Raw genomic sequence first — 20391 nt, 5'->3', positions numbered from 1 at the left:
TTAACCATAGTCATATTTGACTGTTATTTTTTTTTTAGGTGAACAGAAGTACTCTTTTTAACAATATCAAATTAAACCAGGATAAGAAATTTTATATTCACTGTAAGGTTTATAAATCCCACAAACAAGAGTTGTTTTAAACAGACAAAGAAATCTTGGTATATGTTAAGGTTCTAGAGGAATTAAAAAGCAGCTAGTAACTTTTGCAAGAGAGTCCTTGCTCTGCTTCACAGAAATTTTATCCTGTGTTAAGACAGGATATCCAAAGCCATTGATAGCACTGATTAACACATCCTCTTCCACAGAGCAGCACAACACTCACAATAGACAAGAGGGCAAGGTTTTCAACACACTATGTCATGGTGAGAACAATAGTGTTTATATAAGAGATAGAGCTTTCTGAGCTATAAGAAAAACTGTGGTTGCCTACACTTGAGAATCAAGGAAGGCCCCTCAAGTTCCACATTCTTAATTACAACAGGACAGTAATAAGAACTTCAACAGAATTTCCAATTAGCAAAAGTCAATCCATGTCTGTGTTAATAAACAAAAAGTATGGTCACCACAACAACTGACAGTACATAGTGAGTTCAGCAACAATTTCTATTTACCTATTTACTTTTTAATGCAGGTAGAATGATCATTAGAACATGGTAAAGATCCAAGATATCATTTAGAATAGAAAAACATAGAGTCACAGAACGTTAGTGATTGGAAAGGACCACAAAAGATCATCTAGTCTAATCCACCCACTGGAGCAGGAATACCTGGATAGGGTTACACAGGAATGCGTCCAGACGGGTTTTGAATGTCTCCAGAGAAGGAGACTCCACAACCTCCCCGGGCAGCCTGTTCCAGTGTTTTGTCACCCTCACTGAGAAGAAGTTTCTTCTCATATTTAAGTGGAACCTCCTGTGTTCCAGTTTGTACCACTGCCCCTTGTCCTATCATTGGTTGTCACCGAGAAGTGCCTGGCTCCATCCTTGTGACACTCACCCTTTACATACTTATAAACATCAATGAGGTCACCCCTCAGTTTCCTCCAAGCTCAAGAGACCCAGCTCCCACAGCCTTTCGTCAAAGGGAGATGCTCCACTCCCTTAACCAGCTTCATGGCTCTGCACTGGACTCTCCCCAGCAGTTCCCTGTCCTTCTTGAACTGAGGGGCCCAGAACTGGACACAATATTCCAGATGCGGTATCACCAGAGCAGAGTAGAGGGGAAGGAGAAGCTCTCTCAACCTACTAACCATAACCCTTCTCATACACCCCAGGATGCCATTGGCCTTCTTGGCCACACGGGCACAGTGCTGGCTCATGGTCACCTTGCTGTCCACCAGGACCCCCAGGTCCCTTTCCCCTACACTGCTCTCTTATTAGAGCATGGGTCATTCCCCAACTTATACTGGTACCTGAGGCTGCTCCTGCCCAGATGGAAGACTCTACACTTGCCCTTGTTACATCTACCATCTCATGGTTGCTGCAGCCAATGCAGCCCTCAATATTTACCACTTCAACCAGACCCTCCTTGTTAGTGAGAATGAGATCCAGCAGCTCTTCTCTTCTAGCTGGCTCATCCACCATTTGCATCAGGATGTTATTGTCAATGCACTGGAGGAACCTCCTGGACTGTGGATGGCTGGCTGAGTAGTCCTTCCAGCAAACATCAGTTGGAAGGGATCTACAGCTACCCGGTATTCCAATTGCCTGACCACTTCAGCACTGACCAAAAGTAAAAGCATGTTACTGAGAGTGTTGTCCAGATGCCTCCTAAACACTGACAGGCATGGGGCATCAACCACTGTTTTTTTGTTATCCTATAGGACCCTCTACCAAATCCACCATGTAACGTATGTCACTTATGCAGACTTGGAGACTCCCTTTTCCAGGAGTACAAGAAAGTGTTGCAATCTAAACTCTACAGTAATTAATACAAATCAAAATTGGTGGGACTGCCAGGTCTTGTTGCAGTTACAGACCAAACAAACAAACAAAAAAGAGGGTACCTCATAGACTCTTAATTACCGCTCAGTGTTGCAACTTTTAATGTGGTTTTGGATGAGCTAAGAAGTAGCCTACAGCAGCTGTGAATGTTGTCAACACTGCTACAGAGGAGCTGGAGGTAGATACTATAGGTAACTGCTACATTCTGAAATTATTCACCCTTCAAAATACATCTTCTAGTAAGTACCCTACCATCAGGCAAAATTATTCTATTGCTTCTGGAAGGGTATTTCCTCAACTTTTGTTTTTCAACCCCCTCACAATTCAGTAGTTAAGAAAGTGGGTCCCCTTTCCCACACAGCGTCATCCCAGCTGCTATAACAACTCAAGCTCCCTGAGTAAGGGTTTTCTTGGCTGCCTGGCATAAATTGCATGGAAGGAAGAATAAAATCCCCGCCATGGTAATATGAACATAACACAAAGGGAAAAAGAAAAAAAAAAAAGGATAAAGAAAAAAAAAGGTAAAAATAGACTAACATCTAGAACACATCCCCTTTCCCATGGTCTTTGCCAGTAGTTCAAAACTAAATCTCAGCCTCTGCATTCTCCTAGTGCCTCGATCATGTCCCAGATTCTACCTACAAATCTCCACAAGTTCTCGTCTTACCCTCAGGAAGGAGGACACAAGCCCTGCTGATCTACTCCACTGCCATGAACTTCCATAACATTGATATAAGACTGCAAACCTGTTCTGCATCCTTCTCTACCCAGACGACATACAAGTTTGCTGCTTCTTCCTACACTTCCACGTTTCCACTTCCAAGCCAGATATATCTCAGCACATGATTCTCACAGTCTCTCGGTCATAAACAGCTTCTTACATTCCTTCTTTTCCAACACAGTTGCCCATTGCCATTCTTCTGGAAATGTAGCTTCCATCTCCTCAACTCTCCCATGTGTCAAAGTGGCTGATTATTATTCAATATCAAACTGACTGCTTTTACAGAAACCTTAAAAATGCCTCTTGACTTACTGCATGATCTTCAAATGCAATAATTCATACACTACTATTGAAAACAAGTAACAGAATTTGCTGACTTGCTGAACATACTGGGTTTGCCTGGGACGGAGTTAATTTTCTTCACAGCAGCCTGTATGGTGCTGTGTTTTGGATTTGTGACCAAAAAAAATGTTGATAACATAGGTATGTTTTAGCTATTGCTGAATAGCATCAAGACCTTCCCTATTTCTCAGTGAGCAGGCTGGGGGTACACAAGACATTGGGAGGAGACACAGGTGGGAGAGCCAACCCACAATGACCAAAGGGATATGATATACTGTATAATGTCATGCTCAGCAATAAAACTGGTGGGTAGGCTTTCTAAAGTGGCCCTTGCTCAGAGACTGTCTGGGCATTAGTCTGTGGGTGGTGGTGAGTGACTGCCTTTGTGTTACTCAGGGGTTTTTTTAGGTTTTTTTCTACCCTTCTCTCTCCTTCATATGTTAAGCTGACTTTATCTTGACCCATTGGGTTTTTTTCCTGCTTTTGCTCTTCCAATTCTCTCCCCTATCCTGCTGCAGACAGGGGGAATGAGACAGCAACTGGGCAGATCCTTAGTTGCTGGCTGGGGTCAACTCTCAACACAGAAAAAAAAATAATGTTTTGTATACTTCATTTCATTCCTAATCCACTCAATCAATCTCAGGCTCTTACAGGTCCCTTCATGCATGAAGAGACTCATTGAAGCTAAAGTGAATTTCTGCAACAGAGACTTCCAGATAGGATGCATAAAGCTATCAAAAGGATGAATAAAACTATCATTTTTTTCTGTTTACTTACTGCAGCTTTTACATCCAACATGTAAGATACAGTGCAGCCTTAATATTGCAGATAATTAAAACTCTGCCGATATGCTGCACACAATTCACCTAAACCATTTTCTCTCTGATAAAGGAAAAAAATAATTTACAAAAAATGGAACACGGCAGAAGACATGAGTTAAATTCTTAATCACAATCTATAGCAAACACAACCCAGAGGAATTCGAGCAAAATAATATATCTCACAAGGCAAGGGCAATAAGCTTAAAAGCAGCACAGCATTTCACTCATAGGTTGTGACCCTAAGATCTACTAGCTACTAAACCTTTCAAAGGAGTACAAACATCCACCCAGATAAAGACTTCTCGCCAAGCAAAGAATGCACTAGACAGTACACAACACAGATAAACAGGAGTTGAGATTGCCATCCCTATGCTAAGAACTCTTGTGTTCTCCCCAGTTATTTCTGTGAAGGACCATTTCATATTTAGGAAAGGTAACTATTCCAAAGTTTCAGACAAGAACACCCATGTGGCCCAAGGTCCCTCGAGGCAGAGCCATAAACAGCACCTGGTTTAGCTAAATTTAGAGCCCTCTAGCCCCCATTTTCCAACTGGAGGAGGGTGCAGCTCTATGGCAAACTAGACAGCTGCTGAATAAACTCTACTGTGGCTTGGCTCTGTGCCATTGTCCAGAAGACCACAGAGAGAAATGTATCACAGCAGGAGAAATCTAGGTCTTTATCTAGGTAGGGAAAGTTCTTACCAAATGCAAAAGATCTCAGTCTGTGTGTTAAGAGATGACCTGAAGCACAGGTGGTGCTCATTAGGGTTACGATGGACTAGATGATCTTTCGAGGTCCCTTCCAATCCCTAGCATTCTATGACACCTTTAGGGATAACAAATTTTTAGTTCCTAAAAGTCTAAAGAGAAATGAAGAATACAAACACCTAGACTTCCACTGCTATCTTACAAATAATTGCATAGGGCAGATGTAATGTTATCAGTACTATGGTTATGATAGTGCAATGAAGGACAATGGTGGATCCCACCTTCCCCTTCCATAGCCAAACTGGAGTTTGTGTGTACGAAGAGACAAAAGCTCTGAGATCTGATGGCAATCCATATGGAGATGGATTAAGATTCTCCCTCACAAGCTGTCCTAAGAATCCTGGAGGGACAGTATTATTGCCATACAACATCAAGCAGAAAAGCCCAACACTTAGTTTACTACTCTATATTTCTGGTTTGCGTTGGACTCATTGCTGACACCCCTTTAAGAATGTATTGCAGCAGCTGGAAAACCTCCCCTTGAGACTAAGAGCAAAGTGCAGGAGATGTGACCTACACATCTGGGTAGAAAAGTCAAAACTTGAGTTCAAAACGAATCTCATTAAGAGAGAAGCAAACACTATCACTTTCAGAGATTTGTGCCGTAAGTTTTTCCCTGATGGCTACATGGAACTAGCTACCAGAGAAAATGTATTGTTGAGAAGTCAAGTGTCAGATTAATTCATTCAAGTATCAGCTAACTCAAGCATGTTACACAGATGACTTCTTTTAACCTAGTTTGTGATCTGCTTGTGTTTTCCTTAAATGTACTACACTGTAGTTCTTGCTATGAATGAGGGATTTGAGCAATGCAAAAAATACACATGTAATTTCACTGCTAGCACCTAATCACAGCCACAAGATTATAAACACAATGAATATAACACCTAGTCTTTTCTTATCCAGTGTGAAGCCAATTTTAGTAACATCTTTCAATTCTGTACCGTATAACAATCTAACAATTTGCAGCAAACCACTAGCTCACTGCTCCTGGAGAATGAGGCTGCTCCACACTGTGTCACTCACTGGCAAATCCCCAGCACAGCACTGCCTGTTGATGCCGACTGACGCTGCACATCTCCCCGCCAAGCAGAGCTGCAGGAGACAGATGGAAAAGCTAATGCTAGAACAACAGATGACAGTATGAGCCAAAACCCATTTCAGATGGAAAAATCAGAAATTAAATCATGAAATAAAACCCATAAGAATGTGTAGAGAGCATCTTCCCTCCCAGTTCAGTGAGAGATTTATTGTGCAAATAGAAAACAGTTCATTTCAGGAAGGAAATGAGTGGGGAAAAAAAAAAAAGGGGGCGGGGGATTATTTGACACAGGAAAAAATGCAATTGCAAGGAAGTTTTTGCTATCAGATAACCACATCAGAGATAGCAATGGCTCCAGTCTAGTTTTTAACTGACCTGTCTGTAACACCAAAACAATCTCTAGCCTCCTTTCCCACTGGCACTGTAGTCAACCTTCTGCCTGGTGACCGAAGGACTGAACAATCATGAATGACCTTAGCAACAGCATTCAACAGATAAATTTAATTTCATGACATACAAGTGGATATGTATGCACATACATATCTACACATTAATAGTAATATTAATTATTAATTTTTAGTCTTTAATGTGCTTGAAAAGAATTGAGTTCAAGATCAAGTGGTCCCTTAGGAGCCTAAGTATCATCTTCACTTGTTGTAATTAAGAACACCCTCGTGGCCGAGTGCAAGCACTTAAAGCATGCACACGACATGGTGGGTCAAAACTCCCCAGGGTGTAGCCTCGCTGAACTCATTGTATTAGCCAAGTCAAGGGGAAATATGTTCTTGTAGAGATTTCCAGCCTCAAGATATTTGGATTTGCTTCTGAGCTTTTATATAACTATTCAGACTGAACCTCAAGAAATTTCGAGGTTTGCAACCAACTCTGAAACTAAGAGCAAAAGAAATTAATAACTCTTTCCTGATTCCCAGTAAAGGTTGTCTGATTGCATGGAAGAGGCACTAACAGTTTTTCCAATCTTAAAAATGGTCATATTAGAGACAAATTAAGGAGTTCTAATCCTCATTGAAACAACTCTTTGATTAAGTCAGACAGAAGAATCATTTAAGATATAGGAGACAATCAACCATGTTCAGATTTGAAGAGATGTAGCACAAAACAAAAGAAAGGCATTCAAATAATTTTATTTATGAAATATCTCTTACTTATAAAAATGCACATTCATATGAAAACACAGCATAATAATAATTGGTATGTAGGCCAAGATGAGTAGGAATTAATATCTTTATAATATAGATGGTGAGTTAATTAAGATAGAGAAGAGGGATATGATCTACTTAAGGTCATACAGAAAGCCAGTGAAAATAGTAGGAAGAAGCACCAGATGTCCTGTTTCTGAAATCTCTGCTATAACCATTAGATCAGTAATTCCCAGTCTGGCAGCCCGTAAGGTCTTCTGATGTGTTTCATGCCAGTATGTATTAAAAAGCTAAAAGCTAAAACCAAAGCCAACAGCAAAATGTTGCCCACAATGTTGCTTGCTGTTTGGCTGATAAATTAAGCCAATTAGAGGCCACGGATGGCACTGCTTTCTTTATACGTCTTATGCGTAGAGTCAGGTTTTGTCTAGTCTTTAAGTCTGCCTTTGTTGACTTGCTAAAGTAAAACAAAAGGCATAAACCACTGCCAGCAATGATGCAGCAAAGGGAGGTAAGTGAGTGGCTGCACTGCAAGGCTGCGGGTGGCAGAAGCCGCCAGCTCCCGTTATACCACCTACCACAGCAGCCACCCCAATGGGTCTGGCAGCGGAGGTTCATGACTCTAACCCAGACACCACTTGTGTGTGACAAGCAAGTTACTCACAGAGATTGCCAAATAAATATGGGCCAAATAGAAGTTATATTGAAGCAAATGTAATTGACTGCTGCACATTCTAAATAGTATTTCATGCCAATTTACATTTTTCAGCCTGATTCTTCACATGTATTGCAGTGCCGCTGCATTGACATATTTAAACATACATTACACACTTTTCCTTACAACCTTCTTTTCTGACTTGATTGTTGTACTCACCACAGAAATATTAATCAAAATTCATTGCAAGAAGACATAGTTAAAGAGATGTAAAAGTGCTTTCCTATGGAGCTATTCATTCTCAGTATGTGAAATGAAGTATTGCATCACATCATAGTAACTTTGTTTTGTAGACTGCCATGTCTCCCAGAAATCATGGATAATGGAAGTTTAATGTTCTTTCAGAGACATGAATGCACATTTCTTTAATTTTTTGCTATTGAAAATGAATGTGAATTATAAATTTTGAGAGCAGGGTAGAGTAACAAGGCTCTGGACTGTGAACTGGCTGAAGGGAAGAAGCCAGAGAGTCGTGGTCAATGGGGCAAAGTCTAGTTGGAGGCCTGTATCTAGTGGAGTGCCACAGGGGTCAGTACTGGGGCCTATATTATTTAATATATTCATCAATTATTTGGATGAGGGAATAGAGTGTACTATCAGCAAGTTTGCTGATGACACCAAACTGGGAAGAGTGGCTGATACCCCAGAAGGCTGTGCTGCCATCCAGCGAGACCTGGACAGGCTGGAGAGTTGGGCAGGGAAAAATTTAATGAAATATAACAAGGGAAAGTGTAGAGTCTTGCATCTGGGCAGGAACAACCCCAGGTACCAGTATAAGTTGGGAAATGACCTATTAGAGAGCAGTGTAGGGGAAAGGGACCTGGGGGTTCTAGTGGACAGCAGGATGACCATGAGCCAGCACTGTGCCCTTGTGGCCAGGAAGGCCTATGGCATCCTGGGATGTATTACAAGGGGGGTGGTCAGTAGGTCGAGAGAGGTTCTCCTTCCCCTCTACTCTGCCCTGGTGAGACCACATCTGGAATATTTTGTCCAGTTCTTGGCCCCTCAGTTCCAGAAGGACAGGGAACTGCTGGAGAGAGTCCAGTGCAGGGCCACAAAGATGATTAACGGAGTGGAGCATCTCCCTTATGAGGAAAGGCTGAGGGAGCTGGGTCTCTTGAGCCTGGAGAAGAGGAGACTGAGGGATGACCTCATTAATGTTTACAGATATATAAAGGGTGAGTGTTACGAGGGTGGAGCGAGGCTCTTCTCGGTGACAACCAATGATAAGACAAGGAGTAATGGGTACAAACTGGAACACAAAAGGTTCCACTTAAATTTGAGAAGAAACTTCTTCTCAGTGAGGGTGACAGAACACTGGAACAGGCTGCCCAGGGAGGTTGTGGAGTCTCCTACTCTGGAGGCATTCAAGAACTACCTGGACACATTCCTGTGTAACCTCATCTAGGTATTCCTGCTCCGGCAGGGGGATTGGGCTAGATGATCTTTCGAGATCCCTTCCAATCCCTAACATTCTGAGATTCTGTGATACCCATGAATAAGTGCTTTAGTCCAAATGGCATTCAAAAGTCTTCAAAGAAAAGGAAGTTTGTGAATGAAGTTTGCTGCTGACATTGAATCATCACATTTTATCAAAACAAAAAAGATGGTACATTTTACTTTTATACTAAAATAATATTTTTCCAATATCCTGTATGCAAATCCATTAAATACGTTAGTTTTATGTATTTACATAAATAAAATATCTATATTTAATACATATGCACATAATATAAAATATAAAAAGAAAGCTAACTCGCCTCCAATCTGCTTTATAGCCTTCAGTGTCATTATTCTCAAATAAAATGCTTAAGTTAGCTATTAATTATAAGCCACCAATTATAAATAAAGTATTTTATAATAAGCATTTTTAACCCATATTAACAATTCCAGTATCACTCAATTCCTTCCCATGTCACTCGAGACAGCATGCTCAAAAATCCCCAACATCACAAAGGAAGACACGACACACATGGGATGCAGCAGAATGGTAACCAGGTTGCTAAAATTTAAATATATATAATTGCTCTGAATTTAAGAAAGGTTTTAGATGTTTTCCTCATTTTCTCCAGTTCATACATTTGTTAGTACTGACAGCCTAGTTCTTTATGCATACAAAACAAAGCAGAAGCAGTAAAATGTGAAAAGTCCTCTGTAAAAGCTGTGCCAATATATCTTTACACAGAGCTCCAAGGTAACTGAATCTTCCACTTCATTCAGTTCCTGGCAACTGCAACTACAGTTTTGTGATATATCTACCAGCAATGGAAGTGAACCAAGAGCAACAATTCATTTTACAGGTGCCACCACACAGCAGTTTATAGGATAAGTATTTTCAATTAGTACCTGAAGTCAATTGAGTATTTTAGAAGTAAAAGGCACTATATACCATCATATAACTCAAATTTACTCACTTGTCCCCGTCTTCTACTGACAAATGACTACCTGTGCTGGTTCGACTGAAAGTGAGTTTATTTTCTTCCTGCAGTTTAGAAACTTTTTTTTCTTCTAGCTAGCATGGCCATTGTTTAGATTTAGTTTGAGAACAAGAAGATAGCACCCCAGGACAGAGTTAATGTTTGTCTTCAAGTAACTTTCCAGTGTCTTTGAGTTGGAACAAAGAGAATGTAAGAGCTTACTGTTATCTTAGCTGTTGTCTGAGACCCAAAGTCTTTCTGAGCTCTGCCCACAGGTGTGGGGCAGCTGGGAAGGGGGACATGGATGGGACAGAGCTTGACTGACATCCAGACTGATCAATAAGGATATTTCAACCTATTAGTGTAATGGTTCCTATTTAAAGAGAGTTGGGTTTTCCAGCTAGAGAGACGGAAACCCATGCTGGGTTTGCTCCGTTTCAGTTGAGTACCATTCAGGAGTTCTTTTAGTTTGGTTTTCTGCCACCCTGCAGTGGCCTCTGGGCCTTTCTGCCTTCTTCTGTCTTACCCTGCAACCAACTGTTCTGGACCAGGGTGTTCTCTCTCTTTTCCTGGGACTGGCTGCTCAGTGCAGACAGAGTTTGTGAGGAATTGCATTGAGTATCTTTTATTTTATATTCTATTTTTCATTTTATATATTAGTATTATTTTGTTCTTTTATTAAACTGTGTTTACCTAACCCACGAGTTTCTCCCTTCCCTTTCTATTCTCTCCCCTATTTGGGGGTAACGGGGTGTGAACAAGCAGCTATTGTGGTTATGATTGCTAGCTTGGATTAAACCACTACACTATTCCATTACACGTTTGATATGAAAAAGCTCAGAGAGGTATCATTTTAAAAGCCCACAAAGATTAAATGACACAGTGAAGACACTGATACTGCCACACTGTTCAAAACATGTACTCTTGAAAAATTATTAGGATGGTATACAAAATGAAAGCACTCTCATAATGGCTCATAAAGAAATAATCTTAAGAGTTTTTAGCAATGTCTCTTATTGGTTTGTGTTACCACCTCCTTCTTCTGTCAACATGTGCAATCAGTTTGTCAAATGAACCCATACAGGATGCAGAAACCACTCTTAAAAACTCTCACTTCAGAGATTTGCTCAGTTGCACTTCCTGCCTTTAATATTATATCAAGTGACTGACTTATGTGGCATACCACTGCAAAAGATAAATTTAAATTTAGAATGATTCACATGCAACATGATTTCTAAATTGCCACTGTTTCAAATGGTTTCTACTTCTGTCTTCATTTATTTTTCTAGAAGTAGACCTTCACACTACTCTAGCACAATGTCTTCAGCCACCAAACCACATCAGCTTTTTCACCTCACTGCTAGCCACTTTCATTCTCCCCATCTCCTGTGTTGTACCAACTTTCAAAAGAGTATTTAACGATAGGCACAGATTTGCACAGCAGAGCATCTCACAGCCTCATTGCTGCTTGTATTTCCATTACCAGCACAGTTATCAGCAGGATGTATTCACAGTGGAGGTGGACAACCAGGAAACGGTGCAAATTGGCTGGCAAGGAACATGCCTACATTCTGTCTCCAGAGCGATTTGGCCACAGGCTAGGGATTAGCATATATTGCTGAGCCAAAGAGCATCTGTAGTTGCTACGTACAACAGTGTTTACGCATTTATAACTAACATCACATTTGACAGTTGCAAAGCCTGTTGAAAATAGCAGGACAAATAGGGCTCCAAACTTGCTACATCAAATCTAACCTCCCTGAAATCCATGTGTTAAGAATACTGTAAATTCATTTTCTGCTAGCAAGGGATAAAGTTGAGGAGGCAGGGGGCAACACAGGTCATGAATGAAACCTACAGCACAGCTAGACCCCTGAATGCCTTCTAGCTGGTACAAGCCTTAGCTATAGGATCACTCATAGTTTTGCAATAAAGCTTTATAAATTGCTGCCTTAAAAATTAGCAGGTTGGGGTTATCTGCTTAGTAAACTGTAAAAAGACATTTTCTAGCTAGCCTAGTTAGTTTTAGCCAGAATAAAATCACTCTGTTCTTCATCTATGTTGACAGACACACCCACGTGTATGCACATACAGTTTCAGGTTTATATGCATAGAATGTTTCCACCATGACATCGCAACTAATATTTAAAGAACAATTTAAACAGAAATGTTTAAAGACCTTATGCCACCTTACCATAAAGAGCTTTTGCACTTGTTCTTGAATTCTGCTCCCTCTCTGCCTGAGTAAACGTTGGGGAACCATAGCCACTGGAAGAAAATATTGCTGGTTAACTTCTGTATAGATGCATTTGCCACACAGAAACAGGCACTGAAAAAAGACCTCTCTTTATGTAGGACTTCACATACCTATACCATTCCTAACACAGGTAGTGATACTAGATACTTGTTCTGCACCGTGAACACAATGAAGCATGTTTCACTTAGGCTAGAAGCCCTTCTGAGCTCTTTTTTGTTGCGTTATTACAACATCACACACAATGGGAATGTTGTATACACATAGATACTACCATTATGTAAATAATCAAAATCACTTAATAATAAAACCAACAACGACTACACCAAAGACTTGATAGGATTTGGTTTGTTTTTTCTTTTTTTTCCTACATTCACAAGTGTTAATTGTTTTTAATTATTTTAGCTATTTTAAATAAAAGACTTAAAAAGGACTATCATTGCCTACAGCAAACAAAAAGGTAATCCAGCTTCCTTCAAATGTAACAACAAGAATGAATCATACAATCTCTCTTTAAAGGGACAAGAATATGAGGAGCAGATGACAGTACGGATGCCCTGCTCCATACAGGAATGCTTGTTCTTTGGCATCAGATTAGGTCAATTCTTATTAGTGCTGTGAATGAGCCTAACACCATGCTTCTGATACAGGGAGCATCCTCTTATCTCAGGCAGAGTAACGCTTTCAGGTAACAGTTGCTCAGTTTTGTTTACTGGGAAATGATATTTTCTCACAGATGTGAAGGGCAGTCTCATCTTTTATGCATAAAAATGGAATCACTCAGAGCTAACCTTAGCATCTCAGGCATATGAAGACCTCTCCAAGTAAGGTAATATGTATGTTATGGCTACAACAATTTATTCTTCTGTTCCAGATTATTCTACTCAGCAACACAGCTTTACCCTTACATTAATACAAAAATGAGTCATATGATATCTCTCAGTTTGGTTACATGGTTTGGAAACTGTACATGCTTTTACAGAAACTGCCTTTGTATTATTCCATTGGGATCTAATAATTATAGCTCTACCTGAAATGGAAGCGTAAAGAAGAAAATACAACACTATTTTTTGTCCATAAAAGGAAAATCAAAGGCAAAACCTTACTTCATTTGAGGAAAATAACTTCCATATCCACCGGGAGGGGTATTTGATATATGTCCATTCATTCTTATCGTCACTTACTGAGGTATACGATCTGGGAAAAGAAACAACAGCATATGAATTAAAGACTCTTAAAAGATTAAGGTTTTATACAGATGTAATACAAACCTAATAAGAAAATTATGGCTGAAATGGGAAAGGAATTGCATCAATGAGCTCAATTGTTATTATTTGCATTGTGGTGATGCTTTAAAGACCCTTGATAGAACTTCTCCCAATTGCAATTTAATAGTTATTGCTTCAGATAATCTATAATTTAGTGAATACAACCATTATTATTGATACAATGGTTTTTAAGAACAGATTTAGAAATAAAAGGCTGATGAAACAAAGATCATCTACTGCAGAAGTGAATGAGATCTTCCAAGTGGCAACTTTAATAGTCAAGCATGCTTGATTTTAACCCTCAGTTCATTTTTTTCAAATGTAACTTTTGAAATGAACTTTTGCTACATATTCCATGAAGTTTATCAGTTGAATTGTTAGAAAGATGCATTATCAAAATAAACCATAATTGTCAGTACAAAAGGAAACTTGGTTAGCTATTTTGGGACTAAGATTTGTTGGGTTGTTTGTCTTTTTTTAAAGCAGAATTTAACTTCCTGCAGGTTTAGCATGCTAAGTGAAACCTCTCCTGTAACAGCAATACTGAAAAAGCTATGATGAAATAGTTAAAAGAATGCCTTCTCCCTTTAATAATGCACCCATTGAAGTGAAAATTGACTCTGGAAAGTGACTCATAAGCCTGTAAACAATTAATAAATCTCTATTCAAATTTACCATGGGCAAATATTATTTCATTTATACATATTTGAATAATACATATGTGAATATTTCTCTACATCACAGTCATTAAATAGAAATACTTCAACTCTGCAAGAAGTACATCAAATAAAATTTCTACCTTACAAAAGCTCCAGCTCCGAAGTAAGCACAACCTGCTTCATTGTACGAAAGCCACCTTACAACCAGATTATCTTCTGAACTGCTAAGTCAACTTAGTGCCTCAGTTTAACCGTTCTCTCCTTGTTTTACCAAAAAGCAGCAGCTGATTGACCTACAGTACATGCTGTATTTTGTATCCATATATGTTTTGATACTTCCCTCTTTTGCGCAAAAAATAATATCACAATTAAATTTATTCTCAGCTCTCAAGTCTTCTGTCATTTCAAGAAATGTACAAGCTGGTTTTGGTCTTCTGTACTGAGAACAGAGGGGTTTTTTTATACCTTCCTGAGGAACACCTGACATCTCCTACCAGAGATATGGTTAGCAAAGCTAGCTAGAACCAAGCTGCATTAATTACATGCTAAACGTAGTCATGTGAAAGTGTGGTATTGCCTTTAGTGAGCACATCCTTGGTAATTTGGTTTAGAATATATATATTTTTTCTTTTAAATCTTTGATTGCACCTTTCAAAGAGTCTTTACTGACATACCCATATTTTACTTCCATTTCTCCTGCGCATCCCCATGAATATATCACGTATCTACCTCGCTAGCCTGTTTGGCTGCTCTAAGCCACTTTTTATAGAGTGCAGTACTTAGAAGGTGTCTCCAATAAATTACTATCCATGCCAAGTACTGCTCAGTTCATTAGCAACTACAATCCTTGGGAAGCATCCTGAAACTGTCCCATGACTTGAAAGGATAAAAATACTTGTGTTCTCAGCAGAACTTGCCAGGTCACGGTGCGCTCCTTTTTCCGTTTCAGCGACTCTGCGGACCAGAGCGACTCAGAGTGCTCTTCTCCAGCTCGTGCTGCCATTAAACTCTTCAACACTTCCTATCAGCTATTAATTCTTATCATCTGCATCCGTTGCTCAATTTTGCTACCCTGTTTAACAGTTCACCCTGTCATTAGCTTCCTAAGCGTGACTGGATTAAAAAACCCACAAATTATGTCCATTGCTTTTCATCATCCCAGATTTCCTCTACTTACCATGCACACATTAAGATAACACTTATTTAATAATTCTATTTCCCATACCTTTTTAAAATTTGTGACTTTTTTCATAACCCCACTTATAACAAATTCTAAAATTATCAGCTTTAAAGTGAGATCTGGAAAAATCTCAAAGCCATTTCACTCCTCTGACATCTTAATCTGACAAATACTGGATTTGTTATTTGTAGTCCATTTAATTTTATAAAAGTGGTGAAACAAATATTTTAAGTAGAAGGAATGCAATATATTAGAACTCAGAGCTTCAGTCATTGAAGTTAGCATAACACAATGAGTTTTAAAGCAGCAATGAAGATGAACAGCAAATTTTCACATTAGGGGAAGAAAACATGTCTGACTAAATACTCGCCTACTGTAAGGCATAACACCACCTATAGAAAACTTTACAATTGAGTGAAAGTGAAAATCTGAGGTCAGAAATTTTGTCTGTCTTTCAAAGAAAAAGCAATCAGCTTGTTCTGCCAAGTAAGCACAAAAGTTTTAGTGAGTTTTAGTTGACATGCAAACAAAACACCACTTGCTGTTCGGTAGCTGAGTAAAGCCAACAATATTTCCTGTCCCTCATGCAATTTTCCACTGTTAAAATAATCAAATGCTTTTGAAATGCCAAGACTACTAACTTTGACATGACATGTTTCTATTGCTTGCTTTAAGAAAGCTCCTAAATATGAATGCAAACCAACCCTTTACAGTCATTACATATAATTAGTCAGAATATTTATAACGGCATTAAAAAGTTACTCATAATCCTCCAAAATTACTAGGCAATTTCATTTCTTTCAACATAAATGTTTCTGGAAAAAGAAAAAAAAAAAAAAAAACCAACACATGACAACATTTTAGGAAAACACTTTCATTTTTTTATTAAGTGCATGATGGAGAGAAACGAAAAAAACATAAAAGGATAACAGAATGTGCAGTGCTTTGCTTATTATTCACTTGTACAGCTTTCCCTGCTGTATTTCTCATTTCAAATGCCCTTTCATCTCTTACAAGCAGTCCCATAGCAAAAGTCAACCCGCGCACACTGTAAAGCCATCGGCATCCTGGAGTCTATTAATAAACGCCACTTCCTCTTTAATCTTCCCGTTCACCTCAGCCCCGCAGTTCACAGCAAAATACGCCAGTGTCCTAGACTTTAAGATAAACATCCTTCAAAATTAACTGTATGATCCCTCTTTAGGTAGACCTGAAGTATCAACAGTTTACTCAAGAATTTACCCAAGAATGGTCATGTCTTTCTCAGGATCTTGTGAAGAAATCATGTCTACTCTGAACAAGAAATATTTAAAACTAGGAAAACTCAATAAGAATTTAAGGAAAAAAAATAATAAGAAGAAGAAAATAGCTAGGATAATAAGAAATTAGATAAATATTAATATATTTACGTTTAAATATATTAAAATAACAGCAAGCAAATAGTTATAAATAGCAAACTGCTGAAAAGCAATAAATACGAAATTCTTCCCACCGTATAAGAGACTAAACAAAAAGAAACCCACCTAGGACTTCACTGCTACTATCAGATTTATTTTTGAAGGGATTCTGGCATGCTGATATTAGGCAGCAATATAAATTATAAGGGTCTGGCCTTTATAACAGACAAATCATTTCTGAGACAGATATACTGTGGTTCTTCAGTAGTCAACAGTTAAAGGTGGTCTACTCTCAAATATGGGCAGTATTATACTTACACTTATATTACATCAGTCATAAATATTCATTTTTAAAATGTCCAACTGCTAAAATACTCTTTGCCTTCCCCATGTTGTAGCATCACAGCCTAATGGAAGTAATACAATCTGTGTGCAAGCAGCAGCTGACACATTGACAACTCACATCTTGACATTTAATTTCCTAGTAGGAGTTTGAAGGTAACAAAATCCCTCAATTTATTAAAAAAAAAAAAAAATAATCAATTTTCTAGAAGGGCAGAGCTATCTTATTAAAGAAAATGAGATATTCCAGAGGCTGATGCTCTTTTCCACTCATCCTGAATCAAACAGTCCAACCCAGTGATAGATCACAATATCAGATGGAAAAAAGAACAGCTTAACATCATGGGTATTTCAGAAATTATGCGGGTGGCAGGGAGTGGAAAGAGTTAATGAGAGGAGAATGTAGAGGAAGGAAAAGAAAAGCTAAGTGTCCTGGTTTAACCCCAGCCAGCAACTAAACACCACACAGCCACTTGCTCATTCCCTTCTCAGTGGGATGGAAGGAAGAGATGGGGAAGGGTAAAAGTGAGAAAATTTGTGGGCTGAGATTAAAAAAAAAAAAAAAAAAAAAAAAGTTTAATAACTGAAATAAGTAATAATTATAATAAATTGTAATTTAAAAGAAAATAACAAAGAGAAAGGGGAAAAAAAAGCCAAGAAAGACAAGCGATAGAAATGAAAATAATTGCTCATCACCAACCAACACCCTGAGCAGTCCCCCACACTGACCTCCCTCCTAGTTTTATTGCTGAGCACAATGCCACATGGTGTGGAATAACCCTTTGGTCAGTTGGGTTCAGCTGTCCTGGCTGTGTCCCCTCCCAACTTCTTGTGCACCTCCAGCCTGCTCGCTGTCAGGGCAGTGAGAGGAGCAGAAAAGGCCTTGACTCTGTGTCAGCATCACTCAGCAATAACGAAAACATCCCTGTTTTATCAATGCTGCTTCCAGCACAAATCCAGGACACAGTCCCATACTAGCTACAGTGAAGAAAAGTAACTCTACCCCAGCCAAAACCAGCACACCACGAATGCTGAAACAATAATTATCTACTGATTACGAAAATTATATTAGTAACAAGCCATTGTTATCACATGTCCCAAAAAAACCCCAAGAATTCTTCCCCCGCTAATAGCAGGCACAGGCTGTAACTCCAGCCTAAACAAAAACAAAGGATTGTTACAAGGTAACACTTATCTGTAACAGATCTGACATTTTAGCAAAGTCAGAAAAGGATACACTTTCTCCACCCTTTTCCTTTTAAAAATATTACAGAACAACAAAAACAACAACAAAATCAGATGTATTCATGCTACGCTGTAACTGACTACGCATTCGATAAAAATGCCTCATTGCCATTCCACAGCATTCAGTACTGCTGTTCTACAGAATATATTAAAAAAAAAAAAAATAAAAATTAACTTGCTGTGTGAATTTTTCCTTTGTTTCTTAGCCAACATCACCCTATTCACCCCCACACACATGCTTTCCTTCATCATGCTCAATTTTGGAGTATTCTTACTTTTAAGCCCCTTGTTTCTCCATGCTGAAGTAACTTCTTTAGTTACTCCTTATGTTCTTGTCTTTTGGTGTCTTCTCCTCTTGTGTCTACCTTGTTGTTCTGACTCAACACACTCCTATTTGTATCTTCACTCCAGCCACAGATTTTACAAACGGGAAAGTCCTGATAGAAGTAGGTCCCACAGAGACAGATGAAATGTTGCTGCTGCCCTCTGCTTCAGGACCTGCTTCAAACAACCACCAAGAGCAAACACGAGTTCTGCTGGCTGTTCAGCATCTTGCCTCAAGATAAACACTAAGATGCACATGAATGCCTAAGTAAGTTTTACTTTGGAAATTATCACTGGGGATTTTCCATCCTTCGTATATTCATATCAGAATTTCTCTGAGACAAACTGCTACTGACTGGGCTGGCAGCAGCTTTGTACTATAATGTTTTCCATTTTCTATTAAGGGTATTAGAGCATCCAAAGGCTGGTCAAAAAGATGACAGCCAAAATCATATAGAAAATTGAAAGCTAGATCTCACAATGATGCAGTTTCAAGACAAAACGTGGACTTCATTCACCACTGCTCTGGCTGTTGCCCTCTTTGCATCTTTCAAGCTACTCTTTATTAATCATGGGGGAGCTGAAGCTTTCTGAGAAAGGAGTAGGTACTCCAGCATACACCCCTGTGACCAAGTGTCAGGACTTCAAGCAAATATGTTAATACAATAGCCACAATAAAATAATTTTGAAAATGCTGTTACTTTTGAGTCTTGTCTGGATTCAGAGCAGTTGTCCAGCATGGCCATTAGTGCTAATTAGATCACATCTCAGTTTATACAGGATGCAACTCAGTGCAGATTTGTGTTTAGCTTTTAGTGCACCCCAAACAACCTTTCTGCTGGATGCAATGTTAGCTAACAGGGGTTCCTGCTAAAGAAACCTGCGGCTGGGGAGGAAAGGACTGGATATTCTCCCCTGTTCCCCCTGAATTGCACTCCTTATAGAAAGCTGAACTTAAACCCAGAATATTATTTACCTGCTTGTCTAAGCAGGGAGAGGGGTAGGAGCATTTCAAGAAACTAATGACTGTGACAGACAAATATGACTCTGGTCAGGCAGGGGACAACACTGCATGACAGGGGACACAGCATTGCCCAGGATTAAGGATTTGTACATTTATTCACCTCCATCTTAATGGAGCAGTGCAGCAGATGAGTTCAATCTGCTTCTTTCTCCAGTTTCAAAAAGTCTTCCCATTTTCATTTACACTTTCTGAAACCCAGTATCTTTCCTCAGCCCTCAGGACACTAAATTCATCAGCAGTATTCCATTCAGCAAGACAGACAGGATAAATTTATTAACAAAATTTGGTGACATAATTATCAATCGAAGCAGGAGACTTAATATGTTAATGTAAGACCAGTCCTCAGAGCAAGAACTGTTTGCTGAAAGGGAAGCTTTCTGTTGGGAAAACTAATAAGATAAAAAGCGCCCTTTAAATCTTTTTCCTACTAGGATATTTTCCAGTGGTTCACTGTTAAGGAAATATTCTAAGAATACAATTCAGATAGGTATCTTTTATTTTGAGAAAGGAGAGAAATATGAAGACCAACAGGAAGAAGTGAATAAATACACTTCAGATAGATCCTGTTCATACATTTAGCTCTTATTATTGTCACGCTATTAAAGACCCTGCTTGAAAACAGGTTTTTATTCTGGCATGGCAACCTATTTCCATCCATTTCACTCAGGTCTAGACCACGAGTTATAATTAACCATATTGAAAGAAAATAAAACAGCTTTACAGATGCAAAAGCTTCAAAGACTTAAAATCCCTATTGCAACAAAGAAAT

The 20391-nt window shown here is 39.0% G+C and overlaps 1 protein-coding gene across 8 annotated transcripts in view; it reads right to left on the bottom strand.

The window, feature by feature from the left end:
* The window catches only part of EPS8 (EGFR pathway substrate 8, signaling adaptor), a 142348-nt gene that overhangs the window by 47275 nt on the left and 74682 nt on the right, over positions 1–20391 (bottom strand). For 7 of the 8 annotated variants that reach the window (XM_082076274.1, XM_082076281.1, XM_082076273.1 and 4 more), the window contains 2 exons: positions 13290–13380; positions 12124–12197 (listed from right to left, as the gene is read on the bottom strand). In XM_082076274.1, coding sequence (XP_081932400.1) covers positions 12124–12197; positions 13290–13351 — 136 coding nt within the window. In that variant the 5' untranslated portion in view covers positions 13352–13380. Of the gene's footprint in view, positions 1–5621; positions 5686–12123; positions 12198–13289; positions 13381–20391 lie in introns of those variants that run through there. The other variant, XM_082076278.1, reaches the window with a different exon arrangement.

This window comes from Streptopelia decaocto, assembly GCF_964273445.1.
Source record: "Streptopelia decaocto genome assembly, chromosome: 1".
Classification (NCBI taxonomy): domain Eukaryota; kingdom Metazoa; phylum Chordata; class Aves; order Columbiformes; family Columbidae; genus Streptopelia; species Streptopelia decaocto.
This window is presented reverse-complemented; position numbering and strand designations above follow the sequence as displayed.